The 27810-nt window shown below is 49.0% G+C and overlaps 1 protein-coding gene across 2 annotated transcripts in view; it reads right to left on the minus strand.

The window, feature by feature from the left end:
- Positions 1–1381: 1381 nt before the first annotated feature.
- EXOC6B (exocyst complex component 6B) overlaps positions 1382–27810 on the minus strand; it is a 299724-nt gene continuing 273295 nt past the window's right edge. For both annotated transcript variants that reach the window (XM_075346201.1, XM_075346210.1), the window contains one exon: positions 1382–6505. In XM_075346201.1, coding sequence (XP_075202316.1) covers positions 6379–6505 — 127 coding nt within the window. In that variant the 3' untranslated portion in view covers positions 1382–6378. The remainder of the gene's footprint in view (positions 6506–27810) is intronic.

Genomic DNA, 27810 nt, shown 5'->3' on the forward strand with positions numbered 1-27810 from the left:
ATCCTGCAACCTCGGGTTCTCGAGGACAGGGCTATAGACATCCTGCAACCTCGGGTTCTCGAGGACAGGACTAAAGACATTCTGCAGCCTCGGGTTCTTGAGGACAGGGCTATAGACATCCTGCAACCTCGGGTTCTCGAGGACAGGGCTATAGACATCCTGCAACCTCGGGTTCTCGAGGACAGGACTAAAGACATTCTGCAGCCTCGGGTTCTCGAGGACAGGACTAAAGAAAATCCTGCAGCCTCGGGTTCTTGAGGACAGGGCTATAGACATCCTGCAACCTCGGGTTCTCGAGGACAGGACTAAAGACATTCTGCAGCCTCGGGTTCTCGAGGACAGGACTAAAGAAATCCTGCAGCCTCGGGTTCTTAAGGACAGGGCTATAGACATCCTGCAACCTCGGGTTCTCGAGGACAGGACTAAAGACATCCTGCAACCTCGGGTTCTCGAGGACAGGACTAAAGACATTCTGCAGCCTCGGGTTCTCGAGGACAGGACTAAAGACATCCTGTACCTTCGGTTTACAGGGGACAAGACTAAAGAAATCCTGCAGCCTCGGGTTCTTGAGGACAGGACAACTGCAGCATTAATTTACAGAGAATAGGACTAAAGACATCCTGCAGCCTCAGGTTTTTGAGGACAGGACTAAAGAAAGCCTGCAGCCTTGGGTTCTTGAGAACAGGACTAAAGACATCCTGCATCCTTGGGTTCTGGAGGACAGAACTAAGGAAATTCAGCAGCCTCAGGTTCTGGAGGTCAGGACTAAAGACATCTTGCAGCATCGGGTACTTGAGGACAAAACTGAAGAAATCCTTCAGCCTTGGTTTTTGGAGCACAGGTCTAAAGAAATCCTTCAGCCTCGGGTGCTGGAGGACAAGACTAAACGGTGCTTTACATGCTGCGACATTTGCCGTGATCGCACATGTGACCGGCGCTATAAAAACGACCTATGTGCGATCTCGGCAGATCGCATCTGCGATCTGGCGTGTTACATCGCTAACGAGATCGCTAGCGATGTCGCAGCGTGTAAAGCACCCTTAAAGCCGACCATAAACATTAGATGGCTGCCGGCCAGACAAGGACCCGCCGACTCTCCCATACTATGGGTAAGCTGTTGTATAAAGTCGGCTGGTGGCTAATCTCTGGGTTAACAATGCGATCTGCAGCCTGAGATCAGACATCCTCTTCTGTTCCTTCATACGTATTAGTACGTCGGCCAAACTCGTCGATATCAATGGGTCACGCTGATATTAGGTGGGGTCCTTAACTTTGTCTGGGCATTTATAGGAGATTGTACTAAAGTCCCAATCTAAAGACTGACAGTTCCAATGATATGTCCCTTTAAGGAGGAAAATATGAAAATAAAATCACAGCAATCTGCATTTAGTACATTTTATTCTGGCTCTGTAAGGAAGATAATATAGTACAAGGGGTGTGGAAGCAATTTATTACATTTCCAGTCAACAAAAATTCTAACAAACAGTGCGACACCCGGTAACTTCTGGTTAACATTCCTGCCCTGAACCTACGATACCTCTGGGGCGCTCCTTCTTAAGTCTATTTTAAAACACAAAAGAACGTGGGGAGGCTCCGACCTGATCATCATAGCCTCCAGCGTAAAAAAAAAAAAAATATAAAAAAATAAAAGCCGAAGGGTAGGCCCCCTCTCTGGCAGAAGAAGCAGTAAAAGTGCACTGTTGCTAACGGGATTATGGTTTCCCCTTATTACTTTTGACCAATCCCGTTTGGAAAAATACAAGTTTCCCTTTTGTCATCCTGGTTTAACTCTATTGTCAAGTAAGTTTATTTCTGTCACACAATTGGGGGCTGCCATAAGCTAAAGCTCACCTCACGGTCTCTCTCATGGCCCCCCCCCCAGTGTTGGGTGTAGGCGTAGAAGGTGCATGAAAAAGGCAACAATCATTGGATTCGTGCCACTCGCGGTGCAGTTTATAGCTTTAGCTTGCCTTTCTAGTAGTGTTGAGCGCTCTCGTCCCCGGATTCCACTCCCCATTGACATATATGGTGCCGGATTCCGGATTGGATCCAGACTTCTTTATCAACCCGCCGCGGATCCACTGGACCCCGATTATTACCAGTCCGCTCAACTCTACTTTCTAGGGTTCCATTCACTCCTGCCCTTTGCCGAATTCTAGTTTTAGGTCAATAAGGAACCAAGGACAAACTTCTGGCCTCTCCGGAGCAGATACTGCACTTGCATGAGTGCCAAGTATCCATGCCTCAGTAGCGTGACTTTCTGATTCTATCGGGATCAATGAGAATAGACCAGGCACTGTTGCCTTGTTCCTTCAACTAGTGACTGTCCCGTCTTGCCGAGCTTTCTGAGGAGATATCTCCAAGACGGGTCAATATATATTCTCCAGCCATTTCATGGGACGTAGTGATTCATTTTTAGTATGTGGCACTGGAGAAGTAGATCCACCTACACATTATTTGGCACCGTTAATAATCTCAGTCCGCGGATGACTACGATAGTAGGAACCTTCCACCTTGAACCATTGTGTATCAGGGTAGCTACCGGTATCAAAGGTACGAGATTCGGTATCAATACAACTATTTCCCTTCAGGTTGAACGACTCCTCCATCTGTTGTTAAATCCAGAAACGTTAAATCGTATTTATCCGAAGAAATCCAAATTGTGGCTTCACGTTCATATCCGCTAAAGCGTCGTTGCGTTCCGAAACTATCTAGCACTACTACAGTTTCTGCCATTCTGTTAACACTCGGGCTATAGAGCCTCAATCTTCTCAGTTGCCCGATGATGTGTGTTGGGAACATTCAAAGTAACGGAAAGGATCTTATGTAGAACAAATCGGCATGTTTGGAGCACCTAGTGTGCCCGGAAAGCCGGCAGAATTGTGAATGCAGCTCTAGGTTTAGCTACGGCAAAAATAATATACACGTAGAGTTTCTCGACACTTCTTCTTGGCAAAACCTTTATGGTCAAAGTAGTTTTGGCACTGATGATATATAGGTCTTCATTTTTAAGAAGAGGTTTTAATTTGGTAGCTCAGTTGCCAATTCGAGTTTGGGAGATGTCACCATTAGTCTAGACGTCCATCCAGTTTCGGCAAAGGACAGAGGAGTGGACGTGACATGTCCATGTGACATTTGGATACGCTGACAATATGTACAAGTGTTTGGTGTCTTCTATAACATGGACACAAAGAATACTATGGATGCATCCAAGTAATACAGTTTTAAAAGAGAGAAAATACTTCCTTCCCTGTGTAATGAATGCTGACCGGACTGCCTCAATGGGAGGGATACTGGCACATAGGAACCTTGCTACTTTTCGGCTTTCATTATATGATGCCCTCTTGAAATGCTATCAAGCTGTTGTAAGGTGAGAATTTTAGCATCCGTATTACGGCTACAAGACCTGTCTGATGACTCTACCATAAATCCCGATGAAACTTTTAGTTCAGGCCATAAAAAAGGACTGTTCTAACCAAGCACAGTTGCTCGGTGCACCAATGACGTGGTCACATAGTTCACTGCATCTTCTCACCTACTGGTTTCAGATCCATCTCTGCTCCCCTCAGAACTTAACAGGAGCCACAAAGTATGGTGGAGATAGATAGAAAATTAGTAGACAGGAAGGTGCACTAAACTGTTTTGCCAGTGCTAAGGATTAGTGATGGGCGAGCACTGCCATGCTCAGAGCTCTCGTAACAAGCAATGGCTGCTCGAATGGGCACAACTAGAGAGTATCTGAGTATAATGGAAGTCAATGGGATCTCGAGCATTTTTGCCGACAAATCTTTTCGAGTCCCTGATTGACTTAAATTATACTCGGGTACTCGAATCATGCCCATGTGAGCATCCAACTGCTTGTTACAAGTACCGAGCATCCGAGCATGGTAGTGCTCGTTCATCACTAGTTACCAGTACTGAGCACCCGAGCATGGTAGTGCCCGCTCATCACTAGTTACCAGTACTGAGCACCCGAGCATGGTAGTGCCCGCTCATCACTAGTTACGAGTACTGAGCACCCGAGCATTGTAGTGCCCGCTCATTACTAGTTACCAGTACTGAGCACTCGAGCATGGTAGTGCCCGCTCATCAATAGTTACCAGTACTGAGCACCCGAGCATGGTAGTGCCCGCTCATCACTAGTTACCAGTACTGAGCACCCGAGCATGGTAGTGCCCGCTCATCACTAGTTACCAGTACAGAGCACCTGAGCATGGTAGTGCCCGCTCATCACTAGTTACCAGTACTGAGCACCCGAGCATGGTAGTGCCCGCTCATCACTAGTTACGAGTATTGAGCACCCGAGCATGGTAGTGCTCGCTCATCACTAATTATGAGTACCGAGCACTTGAGCATGGTAGTGCTCGCTCATCACTAGTTATGAGTACCGAGCACTTGAGCATGGTAGTGCCCGCTCATCACTAGTTATGAGTACCGAGCACTTGAGCATGGTAGTGCCCGCTCATCACTACTAAGGATGCATCGAGCTTCTGTCCTTGGGTTGGACAGCCATTTATTATGGATGCCAAAATCACAGATGTCGAAATGGGGCCTAACTGCACAGAGGGCGTAGACCGCACCAACACTGCATATATTCATGTCACTTGATGCCAGGTGACTCCACGGGCAACTATATCATAAGTCAACTCTAACTGATCCACAAAGTGATCTATGGATCTGTTTTACCTTAAGCATTCTTTTTATTTCTGGTTCCTACAGCGGATCTTTCCTAATTTTATCTTTAATTGAGGATGTTTCTGGAATATCAGTTTTCTATTTAAGGACAAAAATTAGACAGAAACGTAAAAAAAAAGTTAGCGAGTCTTCTCACTTTGGTGGCAAATTACTTAATGTGCAAAAAGAACCCTGTTCTGTAAACAATATGGCATTAAGTGTTAAGTCAGGTCGCGAAACCGGACACATTGTGCTTCCTTCCTCTGCTTGTGATAAAATTAGAGGAAACATTTCATTCTGGAGCCAACGTATGACGTGACCTGGCCTGGACCACATAAGATAGTGATTAGACCTATCCTCAGAGCATGAGGAATGGAGTTAGTATCCCAACCATAGAAATGACACGACAAAGGACATCTCAAGCAGAGGAATGGAGATTGCTTGGTTAGAGATAAAGAAATGGCTCCTCAAAGACCTCTGGGTCTGAACATGGTTGGCAATCAGTCTGTAGAGACATCCAAAAAGAGGATGAAATGAAGAGACTCCATACACAACATGTGGAAGCACCACAACTCCCAGCACCTAGTAGTGATGAGACATTCGCCTTCTGTTCAGTGTTCTCCACACCTCAGAGGTTCTTCCAATGTATCGAAGACTCGTTGAGTTGATATCTACCATCGATGGATGTCTAAACATAGTAGTAGGAGTTAATTTTGAGGACATCATCCTCCAATAAAGACTATCAGAACGGCTGCTCTCAGAAAAAGTATAGAAGAGGTTTTCCACTTTACATAGTGTCATCACGTCAGAAGACAGAGGCCTACAAAGCCCTCGTCAGGTCTAATTGTGAAGGACAAAAGATGGTGAAACACGTCAGTGTTGTCTTCCATAATGGTCCAAGGATTCCCAAAATGTATCACAGTTCTTCCCTTTCCTAACACGTTTATTAGTTTTATAGGTGTCTTTTCCAGACATAACGGACATAAACCGAGCTTCCAAACGCAAACGAAAAACAAAAGATCAAAGTTAAGGAATTCCAGATACGTCCCGCCGGAGATGAAAGGACACTGAATACTAATTTCCTATGGTGTAGATAAAGGATCATGGAGACCATCCATGTTATCTTCTGTTTGGACAAAAATGAAGAAAGAATTTAGAATAGATCGTTGTCGGAAATGTTTGGCATGAAAAAACAAAACAAAAAATAAAATAAAGATCAGTTGAAGAATTAGTAAAGAGCCGGGCGGCGTCCCAAGGCCCAGATCCTGCACTATAGTAATAAAGTCCCTCATGTTAGGATATGCTCAGTATTTCCAGTACTGGAGACCTCACCCCATGTTCCTCCACTGAACCCATGGATGAGTGAGAAGGAAACGTACAGGTCGGAGTGCACCTCTCTTATATTCCCAATTCCGTTTACCTATAAGACGTTGGGCGTCAGTGCTACGTCATGAGTCCTGTGTACGAAAAACATGAAAAATTGACATTTTCAAACCCTGTACATGTCAAAACTAGAAGATCAGTGCAATAGTAAAGAACAGCCCCCAGCACCTGCCAAAAGCGTGACAACATCCTATACCCCCTTGTCTAGTCCTGGCCCAGCAGTACGATTTACGAGAGGGTGCCCCCCGCTATATACTAGATGTGAGGTCCAGTCGCGGCCAGGGTATGACGGCTGGCACAGTCCGATGATGGTTCGCAGCTTCACGAATGGTGGCTGTTGATCAGCCCCCGAAGCTGCTTGGCCACGGTTTCTATGAGTTTTTGCTTATCCCGTTCATTTTTTCGGAACTGAGCGAAGACGACGTTCTTCCTGCTGGGATCTTTCATTCTGGGGGAGAAAATAAAGGAGCAATTACTAATGGAAGGCACTTAGATTTGAGTCATTGGCGATAGGTCACTAGGACTCTTCTGGATATGGTAGATTGGGTCGAATGACACAAAACCTTGTGAACTAGTCATACATAAAGTAAAAGCTTCCGAACCTGTTGATTTTGGTGGGATTACCTGACCAGCTGATGAGCCGGGGGTCTCCCGAGTACCCGAGAAGGTCCAACCAGAGAAGTGTGGCAGCAGCTCTCTCTCCTAACTGAAAACGCCCCAACACTTGGCCACAATGGGCAGTCAGAAGAGACAGCTGTTGGTGGAACACGTTCCCTCCATGTTTGGATTTGGGCTCTTTCTAAGGGAGCACCACTTCATATGAAGGTTCCAAGTAGAAAAGCTTGGAAGTAAGAGGTGTGGAGGATGATGATGGTACATGGATGCCACCAGGCTCAGTCACACTGGGTCTTTACATCTATGCACATCACAAAAAGTGGGGACGCTTCAAATGACCGATATGTCTAAATGTGCATATCCATAAATCTGGGATAGAATGGGCTGTCTGTTCATAAACCCAACTGGTGGACTCTGGGGTACCAGAGGGTCCATTGTGAGGGATCCCCATCTCTGAGTGGGAGTATAGAGCACTTATGGAGGGCGTCTCTGGAGGGTCCATCATGTCCTATATTAGACTCCATGTAACACTCAGTTTCCCCTGTGGTGTTGCTTCAGGGAAATTGTACAAATTACCGCCATGTTTCCCCGCAGATCACAGGGGAAGTCTAAGCAGGAGGAAAATACTTTGCCACCTTCTCTTGGTCAAGAGACCTTTCAAAGAAGGAGGCACTATCTAAAGCCTTCTATACCTTCTTTAACTAGTGGGGTTCTTTTGTCCAGTTAAACACAAAATTAAAAAAGACATACAAGAAAATGTACACTAACGTAATCTATAAATAAAAATGTTATGCGTTAATAGAGACATAAAACACCTCTACAGGTAACATACTAATGGCAGGCATCATGGTCTAGTAGATAACACAAGAACTTATTTTTGATAAAGAACATGCAGGCAATCGATGCAAACATCCCCCCTAAGGCCTTTCACATTGCGTTTCTACCTACGTTCACTGGTCCCGTCTTCGCAAAATGTGTTTCAGATGCATGCGCCGACGGGGCCATTGATTATAATGGAGCAGACAGAGTTAGCATGTGCTGTCTTGCACCATTTTCGGGCATATACGTTTTCCGCAGGCGGACACCCAGATGTAGTCTGCTATGGGGAACCAATAAATGATGTAGACCCTGATCACCATCCAGGTTGGCAATGATCTTCAGCTCAATGAAGCAACAGAAAAAATGCTTTCCAAAACAGTCGGGCTACATCATAATCTGTAAAGAGTCATGGAGGTGGAACCGCTTCTCCAGAGTCCTCCTCTAACCCTACATGTAATGAGGATGAAGAAAATGTCAGCACCCCTCGCCTTACTAGCACTGAGTTCAGTGGTGGCCAGTGATGATATATCCGACAATCGCTACTAGTGGTGGCCTGTGATGATATATCCGACAATCGCTACTAGTGGTGGCCTGTGATGATATATCCGACAATCGCTACTAGTGGTGGCCTGTGATGATATATCCAACAATCGTTACTAGTGGTGGCCTGTGATGATATATCCGACAATCGCTACTAGTGGTGGCCTGTGATGATATATCCGACAATCGTTACTAGTGGTGGCCAGTGATGATATATCCGACAATCATTACTAGTGGTGGCCAGGGATGATATATCCAACAATCATTACTAGTGGTGGCCAGTGATGATATATCCGACAATCGCTACTAGTGGTGGCCTGTGATGATATATCCGACAATCATTACTAGTGGTGGCCAGTGATGATCTATCCGACAATCGCTACTAGTGGTGGCCAGTGATGATATATCCGACAATCATTACTAGTGGTGGCCAGTGATGATATATCCGACAATCGCTACTAGTGGTGGCCTGTGATGATATATCCAACAATCGCTACTAGTGGTGGCCTGTGATGATATATCCGACAATCGCTAATAGTGGTGGCCAGTGATGATATATCCAACAATCTATACTAGTGGTGGCCAGTGATGATATATCCGACAATCATTACTAGTGGTGGCCAGTGATGATATATCCAACAATCTATACTAGTGGTGGCCAGTGATGATATATCCGACAATCATTACTAGTGGTGGCCAGTGATGATATATCCGACAATCGCTACTAGTGGTGGCCAGTGATGATATATCCGACAATCATTACTAGTGGTGGCCAGTGATGATATATCCGACAATCGCTACTAGTGGTGGCCAGTGATGATATATCCGACAATCGCTAATAGTGGTGGCCAGTGATGATATATCCAACAATCTATACTAGTGGTGGCCAGTGATGATATATCCAACAATCATTACTAGTGGTGGCCAGTGATGATATATCCGACAATCGCTACTAGTGGTGGCCAGTGATGATATATCCAACATTCATTACTAGTGGTGGCCAGTGATGATATATCCGACAATCGCTACTAGTGGTGGCCAGTGATGATATATCCGACAATCGCTACTAGAGGTGGCCTGTGATGATAAAATCCCACAATCGTTACTAGTGTTGGCCTGTGATGATATATCCCACAATCGTAACTAGTGGTGGCCTGTGATGATATATCCAACAATCGCTACTAGTGGTGGCCTGTGATGATATATCCCACAATCGTTACTAGTGGTGGCCTGTGATGATATATCCAACAATCGTTGCTAGTGGTGGCCAGTGATGATATATCCAACAATCGTTACTAGTGGTGGCCTGTGATGATCTATCCGACAATCGTTACTAGTGGTGGCCTGTGATGATATATCCAACAATCGTTACTAGTGGTGGCCTGTGATGATATATCCCACAATCGTTACTAGTGGTGGCCTGTGATGATCTATCCGACAATCGCTACTAGTGGTGGCCTGTGATGATATATCCGACAATCATTACTAGTGGTGGCCAGTGATGATCTATCCGACAATCGCTACTAGTGGTGGCCAGTGATGATATATCCCACAATCGTTACTAGTGGTGGCCTGTGATGATATATCCGACAATCATTACTAGTGGTGGCCAGTGATGATATATCCGACAATCGCTACTAGTGGTGGCCTGTGATGATATATCCAACAATCATTACTAGTGGTGGCCAGTGATGATATATCCGACAATCGCTAATAGTGGTGGCCAGTGATGATATATCCAACAATCTATACTAGTGGTGGCCAGTGATGATATATCCAACAATCATTACTAGTGGTGGCCAGTGATGATATATCCAACAATCATTACTAGTGGTGGCCAGTGATGATATATCCGACAATCGCTACTAGTGGTGGCCAGTGATGATATATCCGACAATCGCTACTAGTGGTGGCCAGTGATGATATATCCGACAATCGCTACTAGTGGTGGCCTGTGATGATATATCCGACAATCGCTACTAGAGGTGGCCTGTGATGATAAATCCCACAATCGTTACTAGTGTTGGCCTGTGATGATATATCCCACAATCGTTACTAGTGGTGACCTGTGATGATATATCCAACAATCGTTACTAGTGGTGGCCAGTGATGATATATCCAACAATCGTTACTAGTGGTGGCCTGTGATGATCTATCCGACAATCGTTACTAGTGGTGGCCTGTGATGATATATCCCACAATCGTTACTAGTGGTGGCCTGTGATGATCTATCCGACAATCGCTACTAGAGGTGGCCTGTGATGATAAATCCCACAATCGTTACTAGTGTTGGCCTGTGATGATATATCCCACAATCGTTACTAGTGGTGGCCTGTGATGATCCATCCGACAATCATTACTACTGGTGGCCTGTGATGATATATCCCACAATCGTTACTAGTGGTGGCCTGTGATGATATATCCAACAATCGTTACTAGTGGTGGCCTGTGATGATATATCCAACAATCGTTACTAGTGGTGGCCTGTGATGATATATCCAACAATCGTTACTAGTGGTGGCCTGTGATGATATATCCAACAATCGTTACTAGTGGTGGCCTGTGATGATCTATCCGACAATCGCTACTAGTGGTGGCCTGTGATGATATATCCGACAATCGTTACTAGTGGTGGCCTGTGATGATATATCCAACAATCGTTACTAGTGGTGGCCTGTGATGATTTATCCAACAATCACTTCATTAGGAGGATGATCGATCAACGTGACCCTTCAGAGGAGCAACTCCACCCCCATGACTCCTTGCAGAACATTATAATGATTTACTAAGACACAAGGAGCACAGCGCCACTGCCTAGAGGGTGGTGTAACTAAGAATTACACGGTCGTCTATCCATTTGCATGGGCACCAAGAAACTGTTACATGGCAAATACAGATCACCCAAAAGCGAGTCAGTCACAGGCAGATATACAGAGGTTTAGTACTGGAGGCGCAGGACACGGACCCAGGGTAGTACACAGCAGACATTCTGCGGCTATACTTACACGCGGTGTATCCTTTACCAGACAAGAAGGAAATCACCATGGAAGGGAAAAATATAAAACCAAAAGTAAATGTGATGAATGTGAGCAGAGGATACTAAACTAAGAAGTGTGAATAGCTCCTGAAAAGAAGATAACAAAATAATCCAGGGGAGAAGGAAAGGTAACAAGGAAGGAAAGAACAAAAAAGACGGACAAGACATAATAAGGGGAAAAAAGATATACACAAAGATGTAAGAGAGGACAGATGGGGGCGCTACAGGGAGACGGTAACGGTAGGAGGACTGTAAGGTGTGGGGAAGAATTAATGGAGACGTGCAGGCGGGCAATAAACGAGAGAAGTCCACTACATAAGAAGTCCACATATGAAGGACACGCGAGGCTTCACCAGACAGGCCTCTAAGATCAGGAGCAGATGTGGCATGGCTCGGGGCCCTATACTTCTCTGGGGGGTGTATTACACTACATAGAACTGTGGCATGGCTCGGGGCCCTATACTCCTCTGGGGGGTGTATTACACTACATAGAACTGTGGCATGGCTCAGGGCCCTATACTCCCCTGGGGGGAGTATTACACTACATAGAACTGTGGCATGGCTCAGGGCCCTATACTCCCCTGGGGGGAGTATTACACTACATAGAACTGTGGCATGGCTCGGGGCCCTATACTCCTCTGGGGGGAGTATTACACTACATAGAACTGTGGCACGGCTCAGGGCCCTATACTCCCCTGGGGGGAGTATTACACTACATAGAACTGTGGCATGGCTCAGGGCCCTATACTCCCCTGGGGGGGTGTATTACACTACATAGAACTGTGGCATGGCTCAGGGCCCTATACTCCCCTGGGGGGGGTGTATTACACTACATAGAACTGTGGCATGGCTCGGGGCCCTATACTCCAATGGGGGGAGTATTACACTACATAGAACTGTGGCATGGCTCAGGGCCCTATACTCCTCTGGGGGGAGAATTACACTACATAGAACTGTGGCATGGCTCGGGGCCCTATACTCCCCTGGGGGGAGTATTACACTACATAGAACTGTGGCATGGCTCGGGGCCCTATACTCCTCTGTGGGGAGTATTACACTACATAGAACTGTGGCATGGCTCGGGGCCCTATACTCCCCTGGGGGGAGTATTACACTACATAGAACTGTGGCATGGCTCGGGGCCCTATACTCCTCTGTGGGGAGTATTACACTACATAGAACTGTGGCATGGCTCGGGGCCCTATACTCCCCTGGGGGGAGTATTACACTACACAGAACTGTGGCATGGCTCAGGGCCCTATACTCCTCTGGGGGGAGTATTACACTACATAGAACTGTGGCATGGCTCAGGGCCCTATACTCCCCTGGGGGGGGGTGTATTACACTACATAGAACTGTGGCATGGCTGAGGGCCCTATAATCCCCTGGGGGGGTGTATTACACTACATAGAACTGTGGCATGGTTCGGGGCCCTATACTCCCCTGGGGGGAATATTACACTACATAGAACTGTGGCATGGCTCAGGGCCCTATACTCTCCTGGGGGGAGTATTACACTACATAGAACTGTGGCATGGCTGAGGGCCCTATACTCCCCTGGGGGGGTGTATTACACTACATAGAACTGTGGCATGGCTCGGGGCCCTATACTCCTCTGGGGGGGAGTATTACCCTACATAGAACTGTGGCATGGCTCAGGGCCCTATACTCTCCTGGGGGGAGTATTACACTACATAGAACTGTGGCATGGCTCAGGGCCCTATACTCCCCTGGGGGGGTGTATTACACTACATAGAACTGTGGCATGGCTGAGGGCCCTATACTCCCCTGGGGGGGTGTATTACACTACATAGAACTGTGGCATGGCTCAGGGCCCTATACTCCCCTGGGGGGGGTGTATTACACTACATAGAACTGTGGCATGGCTCGGGGCCCTATACTCCTCTGGGGGGAGTATTACACTACATAGAACTGTGGCATGGCTCGGGGCCCTATACTCCTCTGTGGGGAGTATTACACTACATAGAACTGTGGCATGGCTCGGGGCCCTATACTCCTCTGGGGGGAGTATTACACTACATAGAACTGTGGCATGGCTCAGGGCCCTATACTCCTCTGGGGGGTGTACTACACTACATAGAACTGTGGCATGGCTGAGGGCCCTATACTCCTCTGTGGGGAGTATTACACTACATAGAACTGTGGCATGGCTCGGGGCCCTATACTCCCCTGGGGGGAATATTACACTACATAGAACTGTGGCATGGCTCGGGGCCCTATACTCCCCTGGGGGGAGTATTACACTACATAGAACTGTGGCATGGCTCGGGGCCCTATACTCCCCTGGGGGGAATATTACACTACATAGAACTGTGGCATGGCTCGGGGCCCTATACTCCCCTGGGGGGAGTATTACACTACATAGAACTGTGGCATGGCTCGGGGCCCTATACTCCCCTGGGGGGAGTATTACACTACATAGAACTGTGGCATGGCTCGGGGCCCTATACTCCTCTGGGAGGAGTATTACACTACATAGAACTGTGGCATGGCTCGGGGCCCTATACTCCTCTGGGGGGAGTATTACACTACATAGAACTGTGGCATGGCTCGGGGCCCTATACTCCTCTGGGGGGTGTATTACATTACATAGAACTGTGGCACGGCTCGGGGCCCTATACTCCTCTGGGGGGAGTATTACACTACATAGAACTGTGGCATGGCTCAGGGCCCTATACTCCTCTGGGGGGTGTATTACACTACATAGAACTGTGGCACGGCTCGGGGCCCTATACTCCTCTGGGGGGAGTATTACACTACATAGAACTGTGGCATGGCTCGGGGCCCTATACTCCTCTGGGGGGTGTATTTCACTACATAAAACTGTGGCATGGCTCGGGGCCCTATACTCCCCTGGGGGGAATATTACACTACATAGAACTGTGGCATGGCTCGGGGCCCTATACTCCCCTGGGGGGGTGTATTACACTACATAGAACTGTGGCATGGCTCAGGGCCCTATACTCCCCTGGGGGGAGTATTACACTACATAGAACTGTGGCATGGCTCGGGGCCCTATACTCCCCTGGGGGGAGTATTACACTACATAGAACTGTGGCATGGCTCAGGGCCCTATACTCCCCTGGGGGGAGTATTACACTACATAGAACTGTGGCATGGCTCAGGGCCCTATACTCCTCTGGGGGGTGTACTACACTACATAGAACTGTGGCATGGCTGAGGGCCCTATACTCCTCTGGGGGGAGTATTACACTACATAGAACTGTGGCATGGCTGAGGGCCCTATACTCCTCTGGGGGGGTGTATTACACTACATAGAACTGTGGCATGGCTCGGGGCCCTATACTCCTCTGGGGGGAGTATTACACTACATAGAACTGTGGCATGGCTCGGGGCCCTATACTCCCCTGGGGGGAGTATTACACTACATAGAACTGTGGCATGGCTCGGGGCCCTATACTCCTCTGTGGGGAGTATTACACTACATAGAACTGTGGCATGGCTCGGGGCCCTATACTCCCCTGGGGGGAGTATTACACTACATAGAACTGTGGCATGGCTCGGGGCCCTATACTCCTCTGGGGGGAGTATTACACTACATAGAACTGTGGCATGGCTCAGGGCCCTATACTCCTCTGGGGGGAGTATTACACTACATAGAACTGTGGCATGGCTCAGGGCCCTATACTCCCCTGGGGGGAGTATTACACTACATAGAACTGTGGCATGGCTCAGGGCCCTATACTCCTCTGGGGGGTGTACTACACTACATAGAACTGTGGCATGGCTGAGGGCCCTATACTCCTCTGGGGGGAGTATTACACTACATAGAACTGTGGCATGGCTGAGGGCCCTATACTCCTCTGGAGGGGGGGATTACACTACATAGAACTGTGGCATGGCTCGGGGCCCTATACTCCTCTGGGGGGAGTATTACACTACATAGAACTGTGGCATGGCTCGGGGCCCTATACTCCCCTGGGGGGAGTATTACACTACATAGAACTGTGGCATGGCTCGGGGCCCTATACTCCTCTGTGGGGAGTATTACACTACATAGAACTGTGGCATGGCTCGGGGCCCTATACTCCCCTGGGGGGAGTATTACACTACATAGAACTGTGGCATGGCTCGGGGCCCTATACTCCTCTGGGGGGAGTATTACACTACATAGAACTGTGGCATGGCTCAGGGCCCTATACTCCTCTGGGGGGTGTATTACACTACATAGAACTGTGGCATGGCTCGGGGCCCTATACTCCTCTGTGGGGAGTATTACACTACATAGAACTGTGGCATGGCTCGGGGCCCTATACTCCCCTGGGGGGAGTATTACACTACATAGAACTGTGGCACGGCTCGGGGCCCTATACTCCTCTGGGGGGAGTATTACACTACATAGAACTGTGGCATGGCTCGGGGCCCTATACTCCTCTGGGGGGAGTATTACACTACATAGAACTGTGGCATGGCTCAGGGCCCTATACTCCTCTGGGGGTTGTATTACACTACATAGAACTGTGGCACGACTCGGGGCCCTATACTCCTCTGGGGGGAGTATTACACTACATAGAACTGTGGCACGGCTCGGGGCCCTATACTCCTCTGGGGGGAGTATTACACTACATAGAACTGTGGCACGGCTTGGGGCCCTATACTCCTCTGGGGGGAGTATTACACTACATAGAACTGTGGCATGGCTCGGGGCCCTATACTCCTCTGGGGGGTGTATTTCACTACATAGAACTGTGGCATGGCTCGGGGCCCTATACTCCTCTGGGGGGTGTATTACACTACATAGAACTGTGGCATGGCTCGGGGCCCTATACTCCTCTGGGGGGAGTATTACACTACATAGAACTGTGGCACGACTCGGGGCCCTATACTCCTCTGGGGGGAGTATTACACTACATAGAACTGTGGCATGGCTCGGGGCCCTATACTCCTCTGGGGGGAGTATTACACTACATAGAACTGTGGCATGGCTCGGGGCCCTATACTCCTCTGGGGGGTGTATTTCACTACATAGAACTGTGGCATGGCTCGGGGCCCTATACTCCTCTGGGGGGAGTATTAAACTACATAGAACTGTGGCATGGCTGAGGGCCCTATACTCCTCTGGGGGGAGTATTACACTACATAGAACTGTGGCACGACTCGGGGCCCTATACTCCTCTGGGGGGAGTATTACACTACATAGAACTGTGGCATGGCTGAGGGCCCTATACTCCTTTGGGGGGTGTATTTCACTACATAGAACTGTGGCATGGCTCGGGGCCCTATACTCCTCTGGGGGGGGTGTATTACACTACATAGAACTGTGGCATGGCTCGGGGCCCTATACTCCTCTGGGGGGAGTATTACACTACATAGAACTGTGGCATGGCTCGGGGCCCTATACTCCTCTGGGGGGGGAGTATTACACTAAATAGAACTGATAATCCTGATGATTTCTATATCTATTCCTCAGTAGGTGTCATCTATCCCGCAGTGCCCTGATGATTTCTATATCTATTCCTCAGTAGGTGTCATCTATCCCGCAGTGCCCTAATGATTTCTATATCTATTACTCAGTAGGTGTCATCTATCTCGCAGTGCCCTGATGATTTCTATATCTATTATTCAGTAGGTGTCATCTATCTCGCAGTGCCCTGATGATTTCTATATCTATTCCTCAGTAGGTGTCATCTATCTCGCAGTGCCCTGATGATTTCTATATCTATTCCTCAGTAGGTGTCATCTATCCCGCAGTGCCCTGATGATTTCTATATCTATTACTCAGTAGATGTCATCTATCTCGCAGTGCCCTGATGATTTCTATATCTATTCCTCAGTAGGTGTCATCTATCTCGCAGTGCCCTGATGATTTCTATATCTATTCCTCAGTAGGTGTCATCTATCCCGCAGTGCCCTGATGATTTCTATATCTATTCCTCAGTAGGTGTCATCTATCTCGCAGTGCCCTGATGATTTCTATGTCTATTCCTCAGTAGGTGTCATCTATCTCGCAGTGCCCTGATGATTTCTATGTCTATTCCTCAGTAGGTGTCATCTATCTCGCAGTGCCCTGATGATTTCTATATCTATTACTCAGTAGGTGTCATCTATCTCGCAGTGCCCTGATGATTTCTATATCTATTACTCAGTAGGTGTCATCTATCTCGCAGTGCCCTGATGATTTCTATATCTATTCCTCAGTAGGTGTCATCTATCCCGCAGTGCCCTGATGATTTCTATGTCTATTCCTCAGTAGGTGTCATCTATCTCGCAGTGCCCTGATGATTTCTATATCTATTCCTCAGTAGGTGTCATCTATCCCGCAGTGCCCTGATGATTTCTATGTCTATTCCTCAGTAGGTGTCATCTATCCCGCAGTGCCCTGATGATTTCTATATCTATTACTCAGTAGGTGTCATCTATCCCGCAGTGCCCTGATGATTTCTATATCTATTACTCAGTAGGTGTCATCTATCTCGCAGTGCCCTGATGATTTCTATATCTATTCCTCAGTAGGTGTCATCTATCCCGCAGTGCCCTGATGATTTCTATGTCTATTCCTCAGTAGGTGTCATCTATCTCGCAGTGCCCTGATGATTTCTATATCTATTACTCAGTAGGTGTCATCTATCTCGCAGTGCCCTGATGATTTCTATCTCTATTACTCAGTAGGTGTCATCTATCCCACAGTGCCCTGATGATTTCTATATCTATTACTCAGTAGGTGTCATCTATCTCGCAGTGCCCTGATGAATTCTATATCTATTACTCAGTAGGTGTCATCTATCCCGCAGTGCCCTGATGATTTCTATGTCTATTCCTCAGTAGATGTCATCTATCCCGCAGTGCCCTGATGATTTCTATCTCTATTACTCAGTAGGTGTCATCTATCCCACAGTGCCCTGATGATTTCTATATCTATTACTCAGTAGGTGTCATCTATCTCGCAGTGCCCTGATGATTTCTATATCTATTCCTCAGTAGGTGTCATCTATCCCGCAGTGCCCTGATGATTTCTATGTCTATTCCTCAGTAGGTGTCATCTATCCCGCAGTGCCCTGATGATTTCTATATCTATTACTCAGTAGGTGTCATCTATCCCGCAGTGCCCTGATGATTTCTATATCTATTACTCAGTAGGTGTCATCTATCTCGCAGTGCCCTGATGATTTCTATATCTATTCCTCAGTAGGTGTCATCTATCCCGCAGTGCCCTGATGATTTCTATGTCTATTCCTCAGTAGGTGTCATCTATCTCGCAGTGCCCTGATGATTTCTATATCTATTACTCAGTAGGTGTCATCTATCTCGCAGTGCCCTGATGATTTCTATCTCTATTACTCAGTAGGTGTCATCTATCCCACAGTGCCCTGATGATTTCTATATCTATTACTCAGTAGGTGTCATCTATCTCGCAGTGCCCTGATGAATTCTATATCTATTACTCAGTAGGTGTCATCTATCCCGCAGTGCCCTGATGATTTCTATGTCTATTCCTCAGTAGATGTCATCTATCCCGCAGTGCCCTGATGATTTCTATCTCTATTACTCAGTAGGTGTCATCTATCCCACAGTGCCCTGATGATTTCTATATCTATTACTCAGTAGGTGTCATCTATCTCGCAGTGCCCTGATGATTTCTATGTCTATTCCTCAGCAGGTGTCATCTATCTCGCAGTGCCCTGATGATTTCTATGTCTATTCCTCAGTAGGTGTCATCTATCTCGCAGTGCCCTGATGATTTCTATATCTATTCCTCAGTAGGTGTCATCTATCCCGCAGTGCCCTGATGATTTCTATATCTATTACTCAGTAGGTGTCATCTATCTCGCAGTGCCCTGATGATTTCTATCTCTATTCCTCAGTAGGTGTCATCTATCTCGCAGTGCCCTGATGATTTCTATCTCTATTCCTCAGTAGGTGTCATCTATCTCGCAGTGCCCTGATGATTTCTATATCTATTACTCAGTAGGTGTCATCTATCTCGCAGTGCCCTGATGATTTCTATATCTATTACTCAGTAGGTGTCATCTATCTCGCAGTGCCCTGATGATTTCTATATCTATTCCTCAGTAGGTGTCATCTATCTCGCAGTGCCCTGATGATTTCTATATCTATTACTCAGTAGGTGTCATCTATCCCGCAGTGCCCTGATGATTTCTATGTCTATTCCTCAGTAGGTGTCATCTATCTCGCAGTGCCCTGATGATTTCTATGTCTATTACTCAGTAGATGTCATCTATCCCGCAGTGCCCTGATGATTTCTATATCTATTACTCAGTAGGTGTCATCTATCTCGCAGTGCCCTGATGATTTCTATATCTATTACTCAGTAGGTGTCATCTATCTCGCAGTGCCCTGATGATTTCTATATCTATTACTCAGTAGGTGTCATCTATCCCGCAGTGCCCTGATGATTTCTATATCTATTACTCAGTAGGTGTCATCTATCTCGCAGTGCCCTGATGATTTCTATATCTATTCCTCAGTAGGTGTCATCTATCTCGCAGTGCCCTGATGATTTCTATGTCTATTCCTCAGTAGGTGTCATCTATCTCGCAGTGCCCTGATGATTTCTATGTCTATTACTCAGTAGATGTCATCTATCCCGCAGTGCCCTGATGATTTCTATATCTATTACTCAGTAGGTGTCATCTATCTCGCAGTGCCCTGATGATTTCTATATCTATTCCTCAGTAGGTGTCATCTATCTCGCAGTGCCCTGATGATTTCTATATCTATTACTCAGTAGATGTCATCTATCCCGCAGTGCCCTGATGATTCCTATATCTATTACTCAGTAGGTGTCATCTATCCCGCAGTGCCCTGATGATTTCTATATCTATTACTCAGTAGGTGTCATCTATCCCGCAGTGCCCTGATGATTTCTAGATCTATTACTCAGTAGGTGTCATCTATCTCGCAGTGCCCTGATGATTTCTATATCTATTACTCAGTAGATGTCATCTATCTCGCAGTGCCCTGATGTTTTCTATATCTATTCCTCAGTAGGTGTCATCTATCTCGCAGTGCCCTGATGATTTCTATATCTATTACTCAGTAGGTGTCATCTATCTCGCAGTGCCCTGATGATTTCTATATCTATTACTCAGTAGATGTCATCTATCTCGCAGTGCCCTGATGATTTCTATGTCTATTCCTCAGTAGGTGTCATCTATCTCGCAGTGCCCTGATGATTTCTATCTCTATTACTCAGTAGGTGTCATCTATCTCGCAGTGCCCTGATGATTTCTATATCTATTACTCAGTAGGTGTCATCTATCCCGCAGTGCCCTGATGATTTCTATATCTATTACTCAGTAGGTGTCATCTATCTCGCAGTGCCCTGATGATTTCTATATCTATTACTCAGTAGGTGTCATCTATCTCGCAGTGCCCTGATGATTTCTAGATCTATTACTCAGTAGGTGTCATCTATCTCGCAGTGCCCTGATGATTTCTATATCTATTCCTCAGTAGGTGTCATCTATCTCGCAGTGCCCTGATGATTTCTATCTCTATTACTCAGTAGGTGTCATCTATCCCGCAGTACCCTGATGATTTCTATATCTATTACTCAGTAGGTGTCATCTATCCCGCAGTGCCCTGATGATTTCTATATCTATTATTCAGTAGGTGTCATCTATCTCGCAGTATCCTGATGATTTCTAGATCTATTACTCAGTAGGTGTCATCTATCTCGCAGTGCCCTGATGATTTCTATATCTATTCCTCAGTAGGTGTCATCTATCCCGCAGTGCCCTGATGATTTCTATGTCTATTACTCAGTAGGTGTCATCTATCCCGCAGTACCCTGATGATTTCTATATCTATTACTCAGTAGGTGTCATCTATCTCGCAGTGCCCTGATGATTTCTATGTCTATTCCTCAGTAGGTGTCATCTATCCCGCAGTGCCCTGATGATTTCTATGTCTATTCCTCAGTAGGTGTCATCTATCCCGCAGTGCCCTGATGATTTCTATATCTATTCCTCAGTAGGTGTCATCTATCTCGCAGTGCCGTGATGATTTCTATATCTATTCCTCAGTAGGTGTCATCTCTCCCGCAGTGCCCTGATGATTTCTAGATCTATTACTCAGTAGATGTCATCTATCTCGCAGTACCCTGATGATTTCTAGATCTATTACTCAGTAGGTGTCATCTATCCCGCAGTGCCCTGATGATTTCTATATCTATTCCTCAGTATGTGTCATCTATCCCGCAGTGCCCTGATGATTTCTATATCTATTACTCAGTAGGTGTCATCTATCTCGCAGTGCCCTGATGATTTCTATGTCTATTCCTCAGTAGGTGTCATCTATCTCGCAGTGCCTTGATGATTTCTATATCTATTACTCAGTAGGTGTCATCTATCCCGCAGTGCCCTGATGATTTCTAGATCTATTACTCAGTAGGTGTCATCTATCTCGCAGTGCCCTGATGATTTCTATATCTATTACTCAGTAGGTGTCATCTATCCCACAGTGCCCTGATGATTTCTATATATATTACTCAGTAGGTGTCATCTATCCCACAGTGCCCAGATGATTTCTATATCTATTACTCAGTAGGTGTCATCTATCCCGCAGTGCCCTGATGATTTCTAGATCTATTACTCAGTAGATGTCATCTATCTCGCAGTACCCTGATGATTTCTGTGAGGCAAATCCCGGGATATGAAGATGAATTATGACTCCAGTCATAATCCCTCATCACTCCCTGGCAGTGCCCCCTCCCTTCTTGTTCTCAGTGTTCCACTTACACCTCCATGGCCATGTCCTGTGATATGGAAATTAGGTGGCTTAGGGACAATGGACACAGGATGACTCCCTGCCGTGACCCTGTAGTGGGGGCTGCTAGCTAATTAGCAAGGCTATGGAACTAGCAGACAGAACGACTCCAGTAAAAAATGGTTGATATCTCGCAAGCCATATTTCCGATAAATATGGCAACCATAAAAATGGTGTCTCCGCATGCGGACGATGCCGGCACACCCTTTTTATGGGAGCAGGACATTGGGAAATGCCCCAGGCGTGATATCAGCCAATGGGGAACTGGCAGACAGGTCATGAGTCCCCTCGTTCTGTAGCTAAATTCATAGCTGTCACAATGAGAGCGTTGGCGTCCGCCTACGACGCTCCCAGGCAAAGTTATGGCCCATATTCCATGTTGGGATATTGTCCATAACTCAAGCCAGGGGTGGAGCAGTGCTCCCTGTGAGGTCACGAAGGTAGGAGGGGACCTGGATTTGCCCAGGTTGATAACCCTACTTCGGCCATTTTCCAAGGTCTTTTCGCTGGGGGCACGTGTAGGAAACATCTGTGGGAAGGATCCTAGAAACCTGGGTACAGCGCCCCCCTGTGGCCAGACGCAACAAGGTAACTGCTGGAACTGCGTATGCCTGTTTGTAACCCATGCTTTGATTGTAACTGTACTCTGACATATGTATATTCTGTAGATTCCCTATTGTATATATTGTAGTTTCTAGTGTGCTTTAGGCTGATTAAATTATATAATTAATCTTGGGCTGTTCTGTTATCTCGATCTTGAATCCCACGTCTGTGTGTTCGGCTAATAGTTACCGTAAATCGGTTGGTGGCAGCGAATTGTGCCAAGGATTATTGTGGGGAGGCCAGTGAGATTCGGGGAGATTTTATATATTCCGCCCGCGGAGGTCGGGGAATATATACCTTACTCTCACCGGGGACCCTTCAATAATCGGCATAAGTAGTATAGCGGCCTCCTTGCTTATTGTCGGGCAATTCCATAATTGGCCTGACTATAAGAGGGGCGCTAGAGAGCGCGTCACGTGCTCTGTCTGTCGGTCGGGAGGTATAAAGGAGGGGTGACCCCCACTTGTTACCCCCCGATTGTGACGTACTGGTAGCCAGCGCGGGGGATTTCTGAGTGACCCCCCCGGTGGTTTGTGACATATTGGTGGCATAGCGGTGGGATCGAGATAATAGTGTGTGTGAGTGTGAGACCCATACTCCCAGACACTAAAGACTGCCTGCAGCAGCTGTGGCTGCTGGGGTCTTCAGACTAGCTCAACACTAGAGTGTCAGAGTGCAGATACTGTAAGGTGTGTGGAGGCATCAGGTGTCAGTTCTGTGTCAGTGACCAAAAGTCTGCAAGAATGGCTGATGGCACCAGGAGCAGAGCTATGCAACTGGCCAATGCTAAGGCAGGAGCCGAAGAGAGGGAGGACGGTGCTGTGGACAGCAATGAGGAGGTTGCCCACGAGTCCTCCAGGAGCTCGACGCCAGAAAACCGTTCTGCCGAGGACATTGCGCAACCTGGCACTGCTGGACAAGATGAGGAGGAGCTCACCCAAGGTTCCTCAACGAGCCAGATGCCAGCCCTCCGCTCTGAAAGGGACAGTGAATCGCCTAGCTCTGCAGCGTGCCGCAGATCACCACGTGCCATTCCACCGAGCCTGGGAGGCTCGGATAGCCTTCTTCAAATGGCTATGGCCCTTCTCCAGGCTGGAGACCAGAAGGGCTACAAGGAACTCCTGGCAGAGCGCAGGGCAGAGCGGCAGGCAGCGCGTGACGCTGAGGCTGCGGAGCGGCACGCAGAGCGTGAGGCTGCGGAGCGAGAGCGGCAGGCAGCGCGTGAAGAGCGAGAGCGAGAGCGACAGGCAGACCGTGACTACCAGCTGCAGCTAGCTCAGCTCCGGCCCTCATCAGCCACACGTGACCTTCGAGACACCAAACTTCCAAAGGTCCGTGTTGAGGACTTCCCAGTGCTGGAGAAGGATGGAGACTTGGACTCTTTCTTGACTGCTTTTGAACGGACTTGCTTGCAGCACCATCTGGACAAGGACCAGTGGGCCAAATACCTGACCCCCCGTTTAAGGGGTAAGGCCCTGGATATCCTTGGGGACTTGCCTGCTGAGGCAGATCAGGGCTACGACACCATCAAGCGGGCCCTGATCCAACAGTACAACCTCACTCCAGAGTCCTACCGCAAGAAGTTCCGGAGCCTACAGAAGGGACCAAAGGACTCCTGGGCTGACCACCGGCGGGCACTTGCCCGAGCTGCCGACCACTGGACCCAAGGCCTGCAGCTTTCCACCGGACCGGAGATCCTGGACTTGTTCATCACGGAGCAACTCTTGTGGAACTGCCCTGAGGATCTCCGCCAGTTCATCCGAGACCAGAAGCCAAAGGGGTCCACGGCTACAGCTGCCCTTGCCGATGACTACACCAACAACCGGGCCCCTGAGGCCAGGAGAGCGGCCACCAGCAGCACCTGGAGAGGGGGTAAGATGAATTCTGCGACTGCCCCACCTGCCCCTAGACTGCAGGGGGTGTCCCCCTCAACTCCCCTCTCCAGGCCCGTGGCAGAGCCAAGACGGTGCCACCAGTGCAACCTACCTGGACACTTCAAGGCCATGTGCCCTCAGCGTCCCAAGGCCCCGGCTCCGTCCCCGTCCCAAGGGCCGCCCAAGGTGTATTGTGTGGGTGGGGGTGGTGGTAGGTCCCTGGACAGCTTCCAACCTGTCACCGTCGGCCGGTCTGTGACCATGGGACTGCGAGACAGCGCCTCGGAGGTGACTCTGGTGCGGCCTGAGATGGTGTCCCCCCAAGACTTGATCCCTGGAAAAACCCTCGCTGTCTCCGGGATTGGAGGCATTGACCCGGCGCTGCCTGTTGCTGACATTTATGTGGACTGGGGCGCAGGGCGAGGGGTGAGGGAGGTGGGGGTAACTGATCGGATCCCCGCAAACGTGCTACTTGGGACAGATTTGGGGCAGATAACCTCCCAGTTTGGGCCCCAACCAAGGGCTGAACCTTCAGCCCGTACTGACATGACTCCTGACAATGTTAATGTGTTATCTATGAATGATGTGAGAGAGGGGGGAGTGAACTCTGATATTTCTGCTTGCATAGACACCATAGACACACACACAGCTGCAGCTGTGACAGGGGAGGGGGTCAGAGAAAGGTGTGACAATGCCTCTACAAGTAATCAGCCTGTGAGCTGGGATCTGTTGCCCTCTGCAGGGATAAGCAGAGAGCAGGGTGCTGCAGGGGGAGGACCAGTGTGTGGGGTGGGGGCTACCACAGCAAATGTGGGGTCCCCAGAGATTTCACAGCGGGGTTCTGTTGCTGCAGGAGGGGAACAGGCAGGTGAGATTGGGGCCGGTCCAGGAGCGGAAGTGCTCCCAGGTAAGATCTCGGTGCATGGTTCCCCCACAACCGGGGTGTCAGGAAGCCAGGTAGGTCTGCCTGAACCGGCGACTTGGTCAGGAACGGAGGAGGAGCAGGCACGACCCACGGTCGCAGCGGCTGTGGCCGCTGTCACCCGCAGTGGGAGTGCTGGAAGCCAAGGGGCCTCCCGGAGGTCCGATAGCTCTTCCCCTTCTGACCAAGTGGCAGCCGAGTCAGGTGGAGGCCAGGACACAGGTCCCGGGGTACTGACTGAAGATGTGACAGTCTCGTCGATTCTGGCCACATCTAGTCAGGGGTTTCAGGCAGCGTTAGAAGCTGACGACAGCCTGAAAGCTCTTAAGGAGCAGGCGGCACAGCCTCCCTCGGACTCGGACCCGGAGCGAGTGGTCTGGGACCAAGGACGGCTGTACCGGGCCACGGTCCAGCAGGGTTCACCGGAGGCGTGGCCCAGGGACCGACAGTTGGTGGTACCCTATCCGTTCCGGACGGAGTTGTTGCGGATCGCACATGAGATTCCGATGGCCGGACACCTAGGGATCGCTAAGACCAAGGCCAGGTTAAACCAGCATTTCTACTGGCCAAAAATGGGGGCCGATGTGGCTGCCTACTGCCGTTCGTGTGAAACCTGTCAGAGAGTGGGGAAGGCGGGGCCACACCCCAAAGCCCCACTAGTATCTCTGCCAATCATCGATGAGCCTTTCAGGAGGGTGGCTGTGGATCTGGTCGGCCCGCTGGCCATCCCCAGCAGCTCCGGGAAACGCTTCATACTGACGGTAGTGGACTATGCCACCCGGTACCCAGAAGCAGTGGCCTTGTCGTCCATTCGGGCTGACAAGGTGGCCACCGCATTGCTGGAGATTTTCTCCAGAGTGGGTTTTCCCCAGGAAATGCTCACGGACCGGGGGACCCAATTCATGTCCCAGCTGATGGAGGCCCTCTGTAAGCAAGTCCAGGTGCGACATCTGGTGGCCAGCCCGTACCATCCACAGACTAATGGCCTGTGCGAGCGGTTCGATGGCACCTTAAAGCAGATGCTTAAGATGTTGGTCGACTCCCATGGGCGTGACTGGGAGCGGTATCTCCCACACCTGTTATTTGCTTACCGGGAGGTTCCACAGGCCTCAACAGGATTCTCACCGTTTGAGCTCCTGTACGGGCGACGTGTGCGGGGCCCCCTGGCTCTGGTGAAAGAGGCTTGGGAAGGGGATTTGGCCACCCCTGGAGTGTCGGTTATCGAGTATGTCGTGCGCTTCCGGGACAAAATGCAGGCCTTGACGCAACTGGTACACGACAATATGGCTCAAGCCCAGGCCGATCAGAAGCGTTGGTACGACCAGAACGCTTGTGAGAGGACCTACCAAGTGGGTCAAAAGGTGTGGGTACTGGTCCCCGTACCACAGGACAAGCTTCAGGCAGCCTGGGAAGGCCCATACCTCGTGTACCAGCAGCTCAACCCTGTGACGTACCTGGTCACCCTGGACCCTGCCCGTGGAAGGCGGAAGCCCTTCCATGTGAACATGATGAAGGCACATCATGAGCGGGAGGCATGTGCGCTCCCCGTGTGCAACCTGCCCGAGGAGGGAGAAGCGGAAACCCTCTTGGATATGCTAGCCCAGGTTAGGGCAGGCGGATCCATTGAGGATGTGGAGGTTGGCCACCAGCTCTTGGAGGACCAACGGTCCCAGCTGTGGGCCACCCTACACCCCTTCCGGGGGTTGTTTACCAACCAGCCCGGAAGGACTGACTTGGCTGTCCATCACGTGGACACTGGGGATCATCCCCCGATCCGGCGTTCAGCATATCGGGTCTCCCTGGAGGTGCAGCAACACATGCGCCAGGAGATTGACGAGATGCTGAAGCTGGGGGTGATCCAGGCATCCAACAGCGCTTGGGCCTCGCCTGTAGTCCTCGTCCCTAAGAAGGACCGAACCACTCGGTTCTGCGTGGACTACAGGGGGCTCAATGCGGTCACGGTCGCCGATGCGTACCCAATGCCACGCATCGATGACCTGCTCGATCAGTTGGCCGGGGCTCAGTACCTGACCATCATGGATCTGAGCCGGGGATATTGGCAGATCCCCCTGACTCGCAAGGCCAGGGAACGCTCTGCCTTTATTACCCCATTTGGACTGTACGAGTCCACGGTGATGCCATTCGGGATGAGGAATGCCCCTGCCACTTTCCAGCGGATGGTCAACACCCTGCTCAAGGGACTTGAAGGGTACGCGGCCGCGTACCTGGATGACATTGCCGTCTTCAGTCCCACCTGGGAGGACCACCTAGAGCATCTAGCACAGGTGCTCAGGCGGATCCACCGGGCAGGTTTGACCATCAAGCCGGGAAAGTGTCAGCTGGCCATGAGCGAGGTCCAGTACCTCGGTCACCGGGTAGGTGGGAGAACACTGAAGCCCGAGCCTGAGAAAGTGGAAGCCATCGCATCCTGGCCCACCCCCAGGACCAAGAAGCAGGTGATGTCCTTCTTGGGGACCGCTGGGTACTATAGGAGGTTTGTTCCATGCTATAGTAGCCTGGCAAAGCCCTTGACGGACCTCACCAAGAAGAAGCTGCCCTCTGCAGTCGATTGG

The sequence above is a fragment of the Anomaloglossus baeobatrachus genome, chromosome 1 (genome assembly GCF_048569485.1).
Source record: "Anomaloglossus baeobatrachus isolate aAnoBae1 chromosome 1, aAnoBae1.hap1, whole genome shotgun sequence".
Classification (NCBI taxonomy): domain Eukaryota; kingdom Metazoa; phylum Chordata; class Amphibia; order Anura; family Aromobatidae; genus Anomaloglossus; species Anomaloglossus baeobatrachus.